The following is an 18,253-nucleotide window of genomic DNA, read 5'->3' on the forward strand; positions in this document are numbered from 1 at the left end:
ATGGAAAGATTGCTACAATATCCTACCTGATAAAAAGGCAGGGGCATATATAGTAAATGCCACTTTTTGAAAAAAGAAAGGAAAAAATATGCATATATGTACATATATATATATATATACACACACATATATATATGTATATATATATATATACACACACCACCAAATGAGAGCATAAACCAAGAAAGACAATAATATGGTTTACAGGCAACAGCAGGGCCAACACAAAAGAAAGGCAAAGGGCATTTTCAGGAGCACAGTGAGGAAGAATTCCAGAATGATGCCTACACATCTAATGTGGGAGGTAACCAATGCAGAATGGAGCAGTGACACTTAGGATATGGACCTACTGTCGACACCAAGATCTCTTCTGCCATTCTACCATGTTTTTAATCTGAGAACAGAACATACAGGGAATGAGCTGCTAATGTTATTCTCCCCTCCATGCCCTGCTGCCTGGATCAGCAGAGGATTCACATTACCCCTCAGAATTGTTCTGCTCGGGCCTATTCCTGACAGCCATGAGGTGGGCCATGATGAACTCAGAAGCAGAAAATACAATACAGAGCAGTCTCCAACCTTCTGGGATCAGAGAGCTAGTACCTGGTCTCTTCTACACCTCTACCAATTGACTTTGACAGGCAGGCGTGGCTCAGAACATATTCACGATCTTGCCTACTGACTTCCCCAGAAAGAGCTCTTGTAAACTCTGGGAAGCCAAAGCCAGACTATGTTCCAGAGATTCTCTCATTTTTTGGGGGGAAAGCTTCATCCAATAATGGCAATAGGTTTGTGCTTGCTGCCCAGTTTTATAAAACTGGGTATATATTATATATATAATATATATAATATTATATATTATTTAAGCATACAGAGGCAGCTCTCAAAAACTATAAGAAAAAGCAATGGAATGATTTCTGTAAAAGTCAAAATAGTGGTTGCCTCTGATGAGGAAGAAGTATTTGAAAAAAAGAAGTAGGTACTTTTTATGGTACTAATAACATTCTTTTTCTTTTTTTTTTTTTTTAACTCTGGGGGTGGTAGTAGGGAGAAGTGCTAATAATATTTATAATAATATTATGCTTTAAACTATATGTATATTGGTACACATTCTTCTGTATGTGTGATATGTTTTATAATAAGTTTTTAACACCCTCCCCCAATAATTATGAAAGTGAGTTTTATTAACTAGCCTATGATCAGCACATTTTATTTCATAGAACTGCTCACTCTTCTTTTCAAGTGTTATTTTGAAAGTTAATACAATGTACACCTTACATATATACAAAGTAGGGTATAAAAGTGAACATACAGCAATCCATACCAGGTCACACTCTCCTGAAATATATGTGAAGGAAACTGAAATAATGTGTCCCAGAAGCTATTAAATATTGAAATAATCTCCAATTCAGACTCAATAAACTTGAAAATTTATATAATTTGGATATTGTCTAAGCTAAACTTGACTTTTATACCTTGAACAGAGAGCTTATTGAACTAAAATATGAAAATTAGAATGGTGTGAATTCCATGTAAGAGAAACTTTTAATGGACTTAAATGAAAGATGCCAATAAATACCCATGTTCACCTATAAATATTTAATATAACTGTGAAAAGCTGCTCCAGCCACTAAAGATAAAGCCTCTAATTCAACTTAGAAATCTGTTAATTTTATTCTACAATTTTGAACATTCAGACGACTTTCAACAGAATTTAATGAGCCTTTACTATACTCTAAGATGTAAGCTATGATATCACACTTTTAAAAGAGTAAAAACAATTAAGCTGTTTAAATTATTGACTTTTAAACTATTAGACTTTTGCTTTTTTATTTTATCCTAGCCCCAAATTTATATTCTCTGCTCTAAACTGTTAAAGGGTTAGTTCATAGGTAGTTCATCAAGCCGAATAAAATAAATAGGCTTAGGTCCATCTTCAACCTTTCACTGTTGTGCTTTGAACCATTTAGGTTTAAAAAAAAAAAAAAGACTTTGGTTAGGGAGTGACTAACCACGGCACATTAATCATTTAGCAGGACCCATGTTCGGCTAGTTCAAATCTCCATGTTAAACTTCTTTCAAAAATAATGCAAACACTCATAATTTAAGTTAGCTGAGATATTCTACCTTTAAAATCATCTTACCCAGTAATGTATTAAAGCGATATATCTTTGATAATGCAAATGTAATTATCATTAATTTAGAGATCGCTCAAATTAAAAGGAAAAAAGTAAAGAAGCATATATTTCTAAGGTAAAAAGACTGCCTATAAAAGTAGTTCTTATTGTGAATTTGATTTTATTTCACACATAAAAATTTTAGAATTTTTGCACAAATGATCCCTTTAGCTCTCTGCTTAGCGAGTTATATTCCTCAACTTCAGAGTCATAAGAAAAAGATCCTAATGAAACAATACGAAAAGAGGTCAGTAGTTTTTAATCATCACTAGAAGAGTCTGGTGGCAGACATACCACTGTAGCCTTCCTTCAATCAAAAAACACATGGCAGAGACAAACTACAACAGCAGCCCGATTAACAGCTGCGGAGTTCCCAGGCCAGACAATGCAGCTCCTGCTTGGGTACTCACTGTAACTGACTGGCACGACTGTCCTTGCTTACGAGACTGAACAGATCCACAGACTTGACATTTTAATTCTGCCACACCATCTAAAACCCTCAAATAAAGGAAGAAAGATAAGAGCTTTCAAAAACCAATGTTTCCTGCTGTACTGCCTGAGTTTTCAAGGTACTGTGAATCATCATAATGCATCATTATGACAAAAGAATAATTTAATTGTAACAAAGAATGCCATCAAGTAATAAAAGTAAAACAGAAAAAAAATTATAGGGATAGATTTTATTGTTTTATTTGTAATATCAACAGAGAAGAACATCGTAAAGAGTGACTTTTAATTCCATTTACAATGATACATGACCACCATGTAGCAAATGTATCCTGCAAATCACAGGGGAAAAAAAATTATTCTAGCAACTGATGGTTTGAATAAATCCGAAAGTAACTACTATGTCATCTGTAGGCTCAGAAGGTCAAAATGCATTTACTACTCATAACACAAAGACAGAGCATCTCTTTCCACCTTACTACCTTGCATCGACCCCTTCAATAAGAGTATCAATATATCATAGCTATTAAATCAGAGTTAATAATTTTTTCAAATAGTGAAATAATTATGGTTAAATTTTAAATAGCAAGCTTAAAAAAATGGGTTATTTATACTAGTCACTGATGACCAAGCATTAAAATTAAACTTTAATAAGCAGTACTGGATAAAATTAGATAATCAGTTTGGAGGTCAGAAAGCCTTAAGTTTGAATCTCCATTCTTTTTTTTTTTTTTTTTTTTTTTTTTTTTGCGGTATGTGGGCCTCTCACCGCCGCGGCCTCTCCCGTCGCGGAGCACAGGCTCCGGACGCGCAGGCCCAGCGGCCACGGCTCACGGGCCCAGCCGCTCCGCGGCACGTGGGATCCCCCCGGACCAGGGCACGAACCCGCGTCCCCCGCATCGGCAGGCGGACTCCCAACCACTGCGCCACCAGGGAAGCCCTGAATCTCCATTCTTGATATCAGTTTCTAGATCTAAGAAAATGTGATCAAATATTAGCTCAGGGAGATTGTGTTAATGTCCCGAAACTTAACTAATTACAAATCTCTTTACTGACTTTTTTCAAAACAAATTACAGGTAAAACCTAACGCAGAATTACCCTGTCAGTTTAACAGTTTATTCAAATTATAACATATTCAAAATAACTGCAAATCCCCAAGTAACTAGCTAGTATAACTCATTTAAGAGACTTTGTTTTCTTCCCAATTCAAATTCTCAAGAAATACTGTCCATTTAAAGGGTAAGCACAGGGAATTCCCTGGTGGTCCAGCGGTTAGGACTCGGTGCTTTCACTGCCAGGGGCACAGGTTTGATCCCTGGTCTGGGAACGAAGATCCAACAAGCCATGAGGCGTGGCCAACAACAACAAAAAAAGGGCACGGGGCGGGGGGTAAGCACAGACAACATATTCAACGAACATTCACTGAGCACTACTGTGTGCAAGGCACATGGGATACCATTCCTTGAGGAGACCACAATCCAAGAGAGATCATAGACATAAATCTAAATAGAAGGTAGTAGGGTTCATAATCAAAATACATAAATATAGATGGCAGAAAGGGAGTGACACCTTCAGAAGCTGAATTCAACTAATTTAATATGAAAGTCTAACAACAGCCAATTAAGGATAGGATTGTAATATACACTGTTTGGTATCAGGAGGGTGCAATTAACTCATTCCTTAAGATAATTTACTAGAAAATATTAGAACCATAACTCTCTCTTCACTGAAAACTGGCCATTAGGAGCAAAGAAACACTACAATGTTATGTACAATTCAAACGAAGTAGAATTTAAAAAAAAAAAAAAAAAAAAAAAGGAGGGTCCACCCTGCCTAGTAACATAGTAAACACCTACCACAAACATATCAGCACTTCATTTTCACTTGGTTGCTCTACTACCATATCAATATTTAAATTAAGAAGGGTATTCACCTTGAACAGAAAACAGGATTTCACCTGTTATTAACAATTATGATTGGCAGGGGCTGCCCAGAGTGCTATGTTGAGAATGATTCTGAGACTGAACCCTGACTCAGTGGAACTGTTATGAATGATGAGCAGGGTCTGCTATGAGAGAGAAAGGGAGGAAGTGGAGGATATGTGCTGTGTATTTGATATCTTGCATCTTTAATATCTTGTATTTTCTCTGAAAAATTGTATACTATTTGCATAGGACCCCACCAAAAAAGGTGAATATAACTAACTTAATATTAAAGTCAACCAACAGCCAATCAATTAAGGGACAGGATTACAATAAATCCTGTTTGGGAAATCTAACCAGTTCTTTTCTACTCAGAAACAGTCCCTGATCCAGGAAGCTGGGACCCCAATTTCCTGGTTCCTGAGTGGACTGCAATCCAATATGGGATAATGGGACTTCTCTCTTTTGGGAATTTAGAATTGGGATTCACAAGCAGCAAGCCATGGTGGTCAGGTGCTACCATTCAAACACGGAAGCAAAGAAACTACTCTGTCCGCAGAGAGATGGGTAAAGAAAATCTATAGAGCCAGAGAAACTGGGGGGAAAAGGAGAATACTTTCTGGATTCTTGAGAAACTTCTTGTCCTATATCCGCCTTTATTTGGATTATTAGATTCCCTTTTCTTTATTTAAGCTAGTATTAATTAATTTGTTATTTATAGCCAAAGGGCATTAACTAATAAAGGGTAACAGAGTTGTGAAAGAGTGAAAAAATAATCTTCTGGTAGAAGGGGCAAAAAAGTATGGGGAAGAGAAGAGTAAGTAGAAGTTTTTTTAAAAATCAAAGTACTCTCAACCATACATTAAAATTTTGGTAAAAATTCCTTCAGTTTTGTACCCTCTTCTTAAAGAGAATATGTGATAAACATAAAGAAATCTGACCTTTGTTTCTTCTGTCCTCACTGCATCGAGCAGATAATGAAGAAGCTCCTGACTGTCCTGTTGTTGAAAACTTTTAAATCCAGGGGCCCTATGATTTAAAAACAAAACAGGAAAGAAAAGAAGAACACTTATTTTATCAACAATATATTATTATTATTTAAAATCACCTTGAAATAACATATATTCAAAGATTCAATTTACTCCTTTTTCTATAAATAGAAAGACAAAATGTGATTACTGTTCCAATTAGGATGAGATCTTCAGTACACTGAGAATAATATGGCTAAACACTTATTAAGCAACTACTACATGCCAAGTACAGTACATATGTTAAGTTTCACATAATCCTGAAACAAGCTTGGAATGTACTATTTTCTTTAGCTTATATATGAGGGTTCAGAGGGACTTTAATTTGCAAGGTCACACAGCAGGTAAAAAAAGTATTCAAACCCAAGCTACTGTGATCCATTATCTTCCTGCCTTATATAACCAAAAGAAAAGCAAGAGATTATTTATATTAATATAAAGAACTATAAACTGTTATCTCTATGAAGGTTTTCATTTTATGAATTTGACAATCAGATTTCCCATGTATTAATTAAATAAAAGGATAAGGGGTTATTCATGGAGAAATCAGCACAGCAAATGTTTAGCTGATTTCAGTAACTTTAAAAAGTAATATTTACTGCAGCTAACTCAATGCTAAGATGAATATTTTTGCCTTAAATGCAAACAATTACTAAATTTAAAAAGTGTTCTAAGATGAAGAAAGAATTTTGTCAAAATAATACAAAATAGTAAGACTATCTCACGGTGGTACAAGTTTACAACGGTCTTATTATGACATATACCACATATTTCATTTGATGTACACAACAATGCTGTTAAGGAATTCATAAATACATACTCCGCCATTTTCTATAAGGGACTTGAGCATCCATGGATTTTGGTATCCTCGGGGGTCCTGGGACCAATCCCCTGTGGATACCAAGGGACAACTGTAATACGAACTCCGTTTTACGCTTGAGAAAACTGAAGAACAAGTTGAGTGTCACTGACATAAATCCAGGTCTTCTGATTCTTGAGTCCAGTACTTTAAGCATGATTCCTCATTATCTCATGATGAATATTTATCCTAGTAATGTACTAGTGTGAGTCCCTGGTGCTAAAACACTCTCTGAACTACTAGCGAATCTAGCCTGAAACAGGAACCATCATTTCAGTTACTCACTCTTGCTAAGAAGTAGCAAATAGCAGCATGATGTAGAGAACACTTTCACTTACTCCCTTGGTGGGCTTCCCTTTCTGCCATAGTGCCCACCTGCTAGATCAGAGACGAGGACAGAAACCAAGATGGATACAAATTCCAACCCCCTTAGGGCCTCCCCAGCTGGAATTCATAACGGCAGAAATTGCATGACACTACACTTAGGCTGTAGGTATCAGGAAAGGTCTGTGAAGTGGAAGAAGACTGGGAGTGGAAATGGGGATCCTTCAGAGCCTCACCAGCCAGGTGGCAGGTAGGAGGAGACAGTTTATGGCTTTTGAAGCAGACACACAGGAAGAAATAGTTCCCAAACAAAGGAGAAACGGTCTCCACCATGTCTCTACCTATAGCTCCATCTCAACCGTGCACAAAGCACTTACTGCCTTCTAAACCACTGAAGAAAATGTAATAAAGATTTAATTTTAATAAAGATTTTTTTTCTTTCTTCTTTTACTTAGGGCTGGGGAACAAATCATATGATGACTTATAGAATCTCTAAAGGAGCCTATCTGAGCTACCAATAAATATCAAAAGAGACCTTCAAACTTAAAGGATAAACATAGAAAAATCACTAAATATATGAAAAAATTCACCCTATTCAAAACAAGGGAAATTCTAAACATTCACAGGAACTGTGCCTTAGTAAAAGTGTTACTGTAGGAAAGAGTTGAGAACTTTCAGAAATCTCAAATTCTAAGAGGAAAATGTATACACACTCATAAAACAGGAACAGACTGCCAAGACAAAGAAATTTAAAACAAGAGAGACTTCATGGAGATGTCTTCTGGGTGCCAATGAATCAGTCTGTTCATAATCCAAAAACTCTCTGCTCCAAACATAACAAAATATAAAAAGAGAAAACAGACAAACAAAAAAGGCTTAAGCAGGATTCAATACAAAAAAATCTCACAGAACAAAAATATTAGAACACGAAATTGTAGGCAGACTAAAAAACAGACTTGACAGGCTCTAGGCCTGAAAGAGCTCAGCCCTGAAGGGTAAAGAAAACTAAAAATACTTCAGACAGAGACCAGAGCCATGATCATTGTTTAAGGATGGCTGATCTTACCAAGAGCCTGAAAGGAAGCCTTTAGGCAAGTGTTACCTAAGGCTACAACAGAACACAGGCACAGCCTACAGACCTGAACCTGAGCCAAGCCTTCTAAAGACTCTTCTCCCATCTGCTAACCAGGGCAGCATGGTTAGCAGAATCATTAAGAGAGCTGGATCTCCAAGGCCAGCCTGGAGGGAAGGGGTGAGGCTATCATAAAATTTAAAATTTTTAGACAGAAAGAGGAGGTGGATATAAGGAAGGGAGGGGATGGGAGAAAGCAAAGGAGTCGAAGACAGGAGTGGAAAAACAAAAAATTCACTCCAAAGAAGGCTACAATCCAGTATTATAAAACACATAAAGAAATCTAATGTTAAAAACAACTGAAATGAATTTACTTCAAATAAATTGTATAGAACTGTCCCAAAGGTGTTGCCATAAATATGTTGAGAATGTCCAAAAACATAAAATAAAGGCATAACTGCCAATAAAAGCCCAGATACTACAAAAAATAGAAAAAAATTTAAATAAGAACATGTTGATATAAGATATCAAATTAAAATATTAGAAATAAGAAAATTAAACTACAGGGCTTCCCTGGTGGCACAGTGGTTGAGAATCCACATGCCGATGCAGGGGAGGCGGGTTCGTGCCCCGGTCTGGGAAGATCCCACATGCCGCGGAGCGGCTGGGCCCGTGAGCCATGGCCGCTGAGCCTGCGCGTCTGGAGCCTGCGCGTCCGGAGCCTGCGCTCCGCAACGGGAGAGGCCACAACAGTGAGAGGCCCGCGTACCGCAAAAAAAAAAAAAAAAAAAAAAAAAAATTTGATGAGGAAAAATCAAGGACCTAAATAAATGAAAAGGTATCTGATAATCATGCATTGGAAGACTCAACATTGTTAAGATGTCATTTCTCTCCAAACATTACATTACATTCAATGTAATCCCAACTGACTAATTTAAAAGTCACATAAAAAAGCAAAGAACCTAGAGCAGTAACCCAACCCCCCAAAAAAGAAAATTTGAGGACTCACACCATCCAATTCCAAGACTTAGTATGAAGCTACAGTATTCAAGACAGTACAGTATTGGGGTAAGAATAGACATATAGATCAATGGAACAGAACAAAGTCCAAAAATAGACCCAACATATATGGCTTAAATCTTCACCTGACTTTTTTAAAAATCACTTTTGTTAATATATACATATCTCTTTTTAAAGTAAATACAGTAAAGCAAAAGAAAATGCAATTTAAAAATATTTTCAAATAATGTTTGATCCAGTAATTCTATTTATCCCACATACTCTCATAAGTGCAATGATACACACACACACACATATACACACATATCTATATGTAAAATCAAATGTTATATCCACATGTACTAATATAGAAAGATGTACAAAACACATTAAGCAAAACAAGCAAGTTGCAAACAATTTATTTTTATGTCTATGTATGCATAATCACTTTTGGATAGAAGACAACAGATAACAGTAGTCTGAATTTTTATCTGTGAGCACCTATCATTTTAATAATAATTAGAAAATGTTTATAAATCTCTATAAAACCAGAAAAAAAAAAGATACAAAACAAAGTTATTTTGGGGAGAGTCAAAAACAAATTTCTAAAGTACATGTCCTAAAAACTTTTTAACTCTATGAGGCACCCATGTCTGAGACTTTTAAAGGCTTTTTTTGTTTTTCAGGCTTTGAAAAAACAGCACCTGTCAACCAAATGAAACATATAATAAACCCTCCATATTTTGGACTACATTTAAAATACCATGGCACATTATGCTAAGTGCAATACGTCAGTTACAATAACACAAATAGTGCATGATTCCAATTATATGAGGTACCTAGAAAGGGGGGAGGGGAAAAGAGGAGTTACTAATTAATGAACAAGTTTTAGTCAAGCAAGATGAATAAGCTCTAGAGATCTGCTGTTCAACACTGTACCTACAGTCAACAATAACACATTGTACACTTGAAATTTTTTTATGAGGGTAGATCTCATGTTGTGTTCTTTCCACAATAAACTTTTTTAAAAAAGAAAATTAACATTGGTACAATACTATGAGATAAAATAAAATGCAATAAAATATAACACAATACCATGGCATAGGTAACTAGCTTAAATTAAAATGAAATTTTAAAACCTGGAGATATATAAAAATGCAAGTTCACATTTAAAGAATTTTGTTTCTACATATTTTACTAATTGTGGGCTGGACTAATTTATGAGCTCCTGAAAGGGTCTGTTTTTAATAAATTATAAGTTGGGCACCCCTGGATTCTAGCAACTACTTGACACAAAGTAAGATCTCAAATTTCTATAAAGGAATAGATGAATGTCAGGTCCCTTCTGACATGTGTTTATTTCTAGGCACACAAGGATTTTGATTTTAAATATACTGTGATATCTTGGGAAATTTACTTAAATTCTGCATGCCTCAAAGCTCATCTTTAAAAATAGGAAAACTAGGTTAGATGATCTATTATAGCGCTTTTAGATTTTATAATTCTATAATTTTCTCACTTTATGGTATTACATCATGGGCTTCTGAGTCAGGACAGATATCTATTTAAACCCTATTTTTGTCACCATGAAACAAGGTAAGCTACTCAACTTCTGGGGGGTCTCAGTTTCCTTATATATAAAATGGGGATAAACAATCACTTCTTCAGAGTATTTGAGATATAATTTAGATAAGGCACACAGCTGCAACTAAACGAATGTTAGTTCTTTCTCTTGGTAGTCTAGGCAATAACAGCAATGTCACAGTCAGAGTCAAACTACTCATACTAAATGATAAACACATTAGTGTTTTGTAACTCATGATTATTTCTATTAAGAATGTAGATGTACCCACTTCTGACAAAGCTGATTAAAAAGAACTTTGGGAGAAAGCGGTCCTCTTTCAGTCTCCTTCATGCTGTGAAGAAACAGGAACAAGGCTGAGGTCAACGGTCCAGGGCTTGAAAGTTCCACCACTAATGGGTCCTTTAAAAACATGATCAACTCTATGTCAGAAATACACAATTTTTAAATAAAATATTTTTAAAAATCTAAGTTACACTCTGTGTAAATGACGACTAAATCACCTCAAGTGTATTAAGAAGCTTTATTCCCTTGTATATAAGATGAATATACAAAAAATGAAATTAAATGCCTTACCTTGAAAAATACAGGTATTTTCATATCCTCTGCCCTTTACTTAATAAAACTATTAGCTTAAGAGTGAAAAACCAATCTTTTGTTGCTTGTAACTGTCCCTTCATGTGCTCTCCTAAAATAAAATTACTCATCGACTTGATATTTGTACAAATTCACAAATAATCATAAATTACATTTATGAGCAAAACCCCATACTCTTCTTTTCCCCAAATATTTTACTAACAAAATAAGGAGTGGCAAATTATGTCACAAACTGGTACACTGTCTCCCTCTTTTAAAGGAGAGAGACATAAAGTTTGACAAAAGCAGCTACAACTGTGTGAAAGAGCAACACTCTCTATTCTAGAATTTTTTCCCCACCAAGTTTTATCTTCTAAAATGTTATCCTTGCTAGTAACCCCTCTCCTTACAGACAATGAATAAAAAGCAGATCTCAAATATAATCCTCAGACACTATAGAATGTTATCTTCTAAGACAGCTATCACATATGTTGTTTCATTCATATACTCATGAAATACAAATTACATATGTATTTCATACCAACTATCCTTAAAAATCAGCCATCTAGCTAAAACCACAGAAAGGACAGGCTATAATTTTCTATAGTTTTTGAATATTATAAGTGATTTCTGCAATGTTCAGTAAATTGAAAGCTACCTCAAGGGTCAAAAGTAAAATCTAAGGCAGTTTCAAAGCTCAAGCACTAAGGTGCAGTATCCCCTGCTCCCAACTTAAGTATTTTGAGACAGTTTAAAAACTTCAGAACTGAGTGAGTAAATAACCTGCTTTTAAAAGTATACTTAAATTTTGAAAACAAAAGTAAGTTTATTGATGAGAATGCAATATGGGTGAATCTCACTAACATGCTGACAGAAGCCAAATGTGAAAGAGTCCATATTGTATAACTTCATTTATATATAATACTAAAACAGGCAAAATTAATCTGCCCTTCAGAAACCAGGTTAGTGGCTATCCTTGTGAGGCAGGAAGGCAGGGGATGGAAGGGAACCTGAAGGGGGTTTCTAGCTGCTGGTAATGCTGTTTCTTGAGAAAAATGTTGGTTAGTTTCAGTTCAGTGTATTCAGTTTGAGAAAATTCATCAGCTCTACATTTATGATGTACACTCCTCTGTGTGAATACTTTAATAAAAAGTTTTTTAAAAGTAAGCACACTGCTGCCCAGAGATAAACCCACGCACATATGGTCACATTATTTTTGGTAAAGGAGGCAAGAATATACAGTGGAGAAAAGGCTGCCTCTTCAATAAGTGGTGCTGGGAAAACTGGACAGTGACATGTAAAAGAATGAAATTAGAGCATTCCCTAACACCATACACAAAAATAAACTCAAAATGGATTAAAGACCTAAATGTAAGGCCAGACACTATAAAACTCTTAGAGGAAAACATAGGCAGAACACTCTATGACATAAATCACAGCAAGATCCTTTTTGACCCACCTCCTAGAGAAATAGAAATAAAAACAAAAATAAAATGGGACCTAGTGAACCTTAAAAGCTTTTGCACAGCAAAGGAAACCATAAACAAGATGAAAAGACAACCCTTAGAATGGGAGAAAATATTTGCAAATGAAGCAACTGACAGAGGATTAATCTCCAAAATTTACAAGCAGCTCATGCAGCTCAATATCAAAAAAACAAACAACCCAATCAAAAAATGGGCAGAACTTCTAAACAGACATTTCTCCAAAGAAGATATACAGATTGCCAACAAACACATGAAAGGATACTCAACATCACTAATCATTAGAGAAATGCAAGTCAAAACTGCAAGGAGGTATCACCTCACACTGGTCACAAAGGCCATCATCAAAAAATCTACAAAAATTAAATGCTGGAGAGGGTGTGGTGAAAAGGGAACCCTCTCGCACTGTCAGCAGGAATGTAAACTGACACAGCCACTATGGAGAACAGTATGGAAGTTCCTTAAAAAACTAAAATTAGAACTACCATATGACCCAGCAATCCCACTACTGGGCATATACCGTGAGAAAACCATAATTCAAAAAGATACATGCACCCCAATGTTCATTGCAGCACTATTTACAATAGCCAGGACATGGAAGCAACCTAAGTGTCCATCAACAGATGAATGGATAAAGAAGATGTGGCACATATATACAATGGAATATTACTCAGCCATAAAAAGAAATGAAATTGAGCTATTTGTAGTGAGGTGGTTGGACCTAGAGTCTGTCATACAGAGTGAAGTAAGTCAGAAAGAGAAAAACAAACACCGTATGCTAACACATATATATGGAATCTAAAAAAAAAAAAAAAAAAAAAAAAGGTTCTCATGAACCTAGGGACAGGACAGGAATAAAGATGCAGAAGATGCAGACATACAGAATGGATTTGAGGACATGGGGAGGGGGAAGGGGAAGCTCACCAAGTGAGAGAGTAGCACTGACATACATACACTACCAAACGTAAAATAGACAGCTAGTGGGAAGCAGCTGCATAGCACAGGGAGATCAGCTCGGTGCTTTGTGACCACCTAGAGGGGTGGGATATGGAGGGTGGGAGGGAGATGCAAGAGGGAGGAGATATGGGGATATACGTATATGTATAGCTGATTCACTTTGTTATACAGCAGAAACTAATACAACATTGTACAGCAATTATACTCCAATAAAGATGTTTACAAAAAAGTAAGAACACTGCTGATATTCATATAAATATTAACAAATTGAATCCAGCAACACAGAAGAAGAAGAATACATCATAACTAACAGGGGTTTGTCCCAGGAATATAAGATAGGTTTAACATTTGAAAATCAATCAATGTAATTTACCACATTAACAGAGAATAAAGAAGAAAAACTATATGATAATCTCAGTAGATGCTGGAAAAGCACTTGACAAAATTCAACATCCATTCATGATGAAATGCTCAGAAAACTAGGAATAGAAGGGAATGTCCTCAACCTTGTAAAGAACACCTGTGAAAAACCTACAGTTAAGTTCATTCTTTTTTTTTCGTTGCAGTGTCTAGTCTTAAATCCTCTTCCTTTTTTTAAAAATTGAAGTATAGTTGGTGTACAATATTATTATTCATAATTTTTAAAAGTTACATACCATTTATAGTTATTATAAAATACTGGCTATATTCTCCATGTTGTACAATATAACCTTGTAGCTTATTTTGTACCTACTCTTTTCTTTTTTTTTTGGCCTCACCATGAAGGATCTTAGCTCTCCAACCAAGGATAGAACCCATGCCCCCTGCGTTGGGAGTGCAGAGTTTTAACCACTGGACCGCCAGGGAAGTCCCTGTACCTACCCATTATAATGAAGGACTGAGTGTTTTTCCCCTAATTTGGGGATTAAAGCAAGGATGTCTGCTCTAATCACTTCTATTCAACATGTTACTGGTGGCTCGAGCCAGCACAATAAAGTAAGGAAAAGAAAGAAAAGGCATACAGATTACGAAGGACCAAATAAAACTGGTGACTGAAAGAGTAGTGATCTACACTGATAGTCCCACAGCTCAGGTCCGCTGTATGTCTTAAAAAACCAAGACCTAAGATTGAAAATTTCCCTCTTTGAATGACACAAACCTACAATGATCAGCTATAATATGATTGCCATATATAGTAATTTCACAGCTCCACATGTGAAATACTTAAACCTAACATCCAATCACAGTTAATAAGAAATCTTTTCAAATGACTAGCATTAACTTCCATTTAGTAAAGTAGTCTTCAATATCTCACTACAATCTAGAAGAGGGCACTGGGCTCTAACATAAAAATTTTAAGAGGCTGAATAGGCAATGAGTTTACAGACTGCCTTTTCAACAAAAAAATACAACAATATTGTCTTTAAAAATTGCCTCCTTGGAAGAAAAATCTAAGGTTACTACACTGGGCTAAGAACTTTTAGAACTCCTCTTTCTTAAGTATTTCAAAAGCCAGATCATGAGCTATACATTCATTCTCTGTTTCTCTAAAACACACACACACACACACACACAAATCAATTTCTAACTGAAATCATAATTATTAGTGTAAATGCCCTCCAGCCCAAGACCACCAGGAACACATCTGTAGTTGAACAAGGTGGGTTTATTACTTGTTCCACTGAGGGAGAACACACACAACAGGGAACCATGGAGTGTCTCTCAGAGGGTATTCAAAAGAACTGATGTAGAATTTGGGCTTTAGTTGGGTGATTTAGGGAAGAAGTTAATCTAAGGAAAATAATCTAAGGAAGCAGAGGTCTGCTCTCAATTGGATGCTGTCAGAAAGTGAGGGTATTTCTACAATTGGATATCTCAATAAAAGGAGGCTAGAATGAGGATAAAGCTGTAACTAGTTAAAAAAAAGTCGCAGTGACTCATTTAAGCCAAAAGAGGGTGTTTCGGATTTTCTAAGTGGTAGAGTTTGTGTTTAGAGAAAATTATGAAGTGGCCTTGCTCTGTCTCATTGCAAGAGTCTTGGAGTAACCTAGCTCAAGCCTGGTATTCTGTGAGATTGTTTGAATAACATGGCCTAACTGTGTGTGTCAGGCTAGCTTCTGAATGTCAAAGGCTGCCTTTTTCCCCTTTCTCATTAGTTTAAAAACCCAATATCAAATTAGGCTCCAAAAAACCTTTAGATGGTCACTATTAAAATTAAATCTACCTTTAAAGAACAAAAATGCTGTATTTAAGTAGTTGTCACCAGTAAGTACAAAACAGGAATCCTACACATTTCATTCAACAAAGGCAAAACCGTTTGTCTTTTCTAGTATGTCTGTTTGAAAGCTGCCTCAACATTTTTTGTGCTGTCTGACCCCATGATATGTTTGATATAACATACCTTAAAGCTATGACTTTAGAAGTTTTAAATCTTATCGTTTATTTTCACAAAATGCTTTTGAATTATCTTTTCAAATTCTCTGACTACCATCTCAACTGATAGTTGTTGAGAAATAAGAAAGATAGGTTTTGGCAACAACACTGGCTTATCTAAACAGAGCTATTATCCAGCTAATTATACTTCTTACCAGCGGAGAGTCTGAGGAAGGAACAATCTTGAGTTTTGTACTGTGTTCTTTGATCTCATTCATCAGTTCAGTAAGGATATAAGACTGTGCCAAATTCTGAAAGAAAACAAAAGCAACATCTTTTGATTCAGTTATAATATGCCTCTGATTTTACAGAATAAATACTCTCCCAAAGCTTCAAATGTCATCTGGCCTAGCAAAAATATTTTTAAGTTTTAGAAAATTTAACTGAATGCATTTTACATTTAATAAATGTCACTACTACTGACAGAGCCATGGTAAAATACAGAGATCTTTCAGAAGAACTGTGGAGAAAGAAGGTGTATGTATGTGTATGACAATGGCTAAAGATAGCCTAACCAATCAAAAAGGAAACAGACTTCTAGACGAACATTTAGCAGTCATGTGACAGTCCATCGGTATGCCAATAAACACAAATTAATTAATATAAACTTTTACATTTTACAAAGCTTTCTCACGGCTCTTACCTGCATGACTGCATTAAAAAAGCAAGTATTTCCTAAATTTGTAATTCCTTTTACAGATGTTACACTGCTGTCTTTTCTTCCCTTTTTTTCACCTGTTTCACATTTTTCTTCATAAAGTTTTATGATTCTAGAAAATGCATCTATGTTAGAGAAAACATAATGGACACAAGATTTAAAATTAAATACATATCATTTGACATAATTTAAATGTATTATTTAAAATTAAATAAGATTTTCCTCTGAATCAATGCCCCTGAAGGGCAAGAATACAAATGCAAATAAGTATCTCCTGTTTTGTATCCTACTGCTAAAGCAGTTAATTTTTTTTTTTTAACATCTTTATTTGAGTATAACTGTTTTACAATAATGTGTTAGTTTCTCCTTTACAACAAAGTGAATCAGTTATACATATACATATGTTCCCATATCTCTTCCCTCTTGCGTCACCCTCCCTCCCACCCTCTAAAGCAGTTAATTTTAATTCATCTTACTATACACATCCGTACCTCAGATCACATTGTAGAATTCCAGATGAATTTAAAAATAAAATATTGTAAAATGAGGTTAAAAAAAAAAAAGTAGCAAAGACCAGATCTTGGTTTCTAAACACCATTCCCACTAAAAGGAATGAAGACCCCGTGAAGGAAAGGCTGATTCTAAACCTGGGGCAGCAAATGAGCCTATAACATTTTTGTTATGCCAGAAAATAAGGACGTGCTCAAAAAAAAAAAAAAAAAAAAAAAAAAGGTACATCAAAACACACAGGCGTAATTTTAAACAGGTTCCCAGTGGTCCAATCTGGAACAATTTGAATATCGAAATAAAGAAGGGTACTGATAAATTATTATTCACTGAACAAAATGAGAATGAGTCTGACCCAATAATAGATTTTTTTAAATGAGGATAAAAGAAAAAACTTTTCCTTACAAGAGAATGCCAACTAAAAAAAAGAAGATCTTCCTGGACCAGGGCTCGAACCCATGTCCCCTGCATTGGCAGGTGGATTTTTAACCACTGCGCCACCAGGGAAGCCCTCATATGGTTTTCATAAGGATTAAATGAGCTAAATTTTTTAAAATAAATTTATTTTTAAATTTTTGGCTGCATTGGGTCTTCGTTGCTGCATGCAGGCTTTCTCTAGTTGCGGCAAGCGGGGGCTACTCTTCGCTGCACTGCGTGGGCTTCTCACTGCGGTGGCTTCTCTTCTTGCGGATCATGGGCTCTAGGCGCACGGGCTTCAGTAGTTTTGGCATGTGGGCTCAGTAGTTGTGGCTCACAGGCTCTAGAGCACAGGCTCACCGGCCATGGTGCACGGGCTTAGCTGCTCTGAGGCATGTGGGATCTTCCTGGACGAGGGCTCAAACCTGTGTCCCCTGCATTGGCAGGTGGATTCTTAACCACTGTGCCACCAGGGAAGCCCCAAATGAGTTAAATTTGCTTTGCAAAGCACCTGGCATGCTAAGCACTATTTAAGAGTGTGAAAAACAGCCCAGAGAGGCCACCGAAATTGTTATTTGTGCCAAAATCCGTATCTTCATGAACTATGTTTCATGTCCCCTGTTTATCTGCTCTCACTTTTTTCTCTTTAATCATTTCCTATATTTTCTGGGGGTGTTCCCCTCAAGTTTATCTCATTTCTAACTGGATTTTCTGAATTGCTAATATGAGTTTTGCCTTTTACATTGACTTTGTGGTTTTCATGATCATGGCTTTTCTTTTTGACACGTGGAAACCTCTCACTGACAGAAGTAAATACGTGGTTTCTCAGAC

General features: G+C 35.9%; 1 protein-coding gene across 9 annotated transcripts in view; it reads right to left on the bottom strand.

Annotated features, from left to right (window-relative positions):
• Positions 1–18,253, bottom strand: part of USP45 (ubiquitin specific peptidase 45) — a 65,279-nt gene that overhangs the window by 21,864 nt on the left and 25,162 nt on the right. For 7 of the 9 annotated variants that reach the window (XR_009338922.2, XM_059083669.2, XM_067011524.1 and 4 more), the window contains 4 exons: positions 16,484–16,623; positions 15,996–16,091; positions 10,683–10,813; positions 5,489–5,576 (listed from right to left, as the gene is read on the bottom strand). Coding sequence is in view for 8 of the 9 variants with exons in the window: in XM_059083669.2 (XP_058939652.1) it covers positions 5,489–5,576; positions 10,683–10,813; positions 15,996–16,091; positions 16,484–16,623 (455 nt within the window). In the remaining variant the exon portion in view is untranslated. Of the gene's footprint in view, positions 1–5,488; positions 5,577–9,233; positions 9,534–10,682; positions 10,814–15,995; positions 16,092–16,483; positions 16,624–18,253 lie in introns of those variants that run through there. The other 2 variants (XM_067011526.1, XM_067011525.1) reach the window with 2 other exon arrangements.

The sequence above is a fragment of the Kogia breviceps genome, chromosome 13, assembly GCF_026419965.1.
Source record: "Kogia breviceps isolate mKogBre1 chromosome 13, mKogBre1 haplotype 1, whole genome shotgun sequence".
Classification (NCBI taxonomy): domain Eukaryota; kingdom Metazoa; phylum Chordata; class Mammalia; order Artiodactyla; family Physeteridae; genus Kogia; species Kogia breviceps.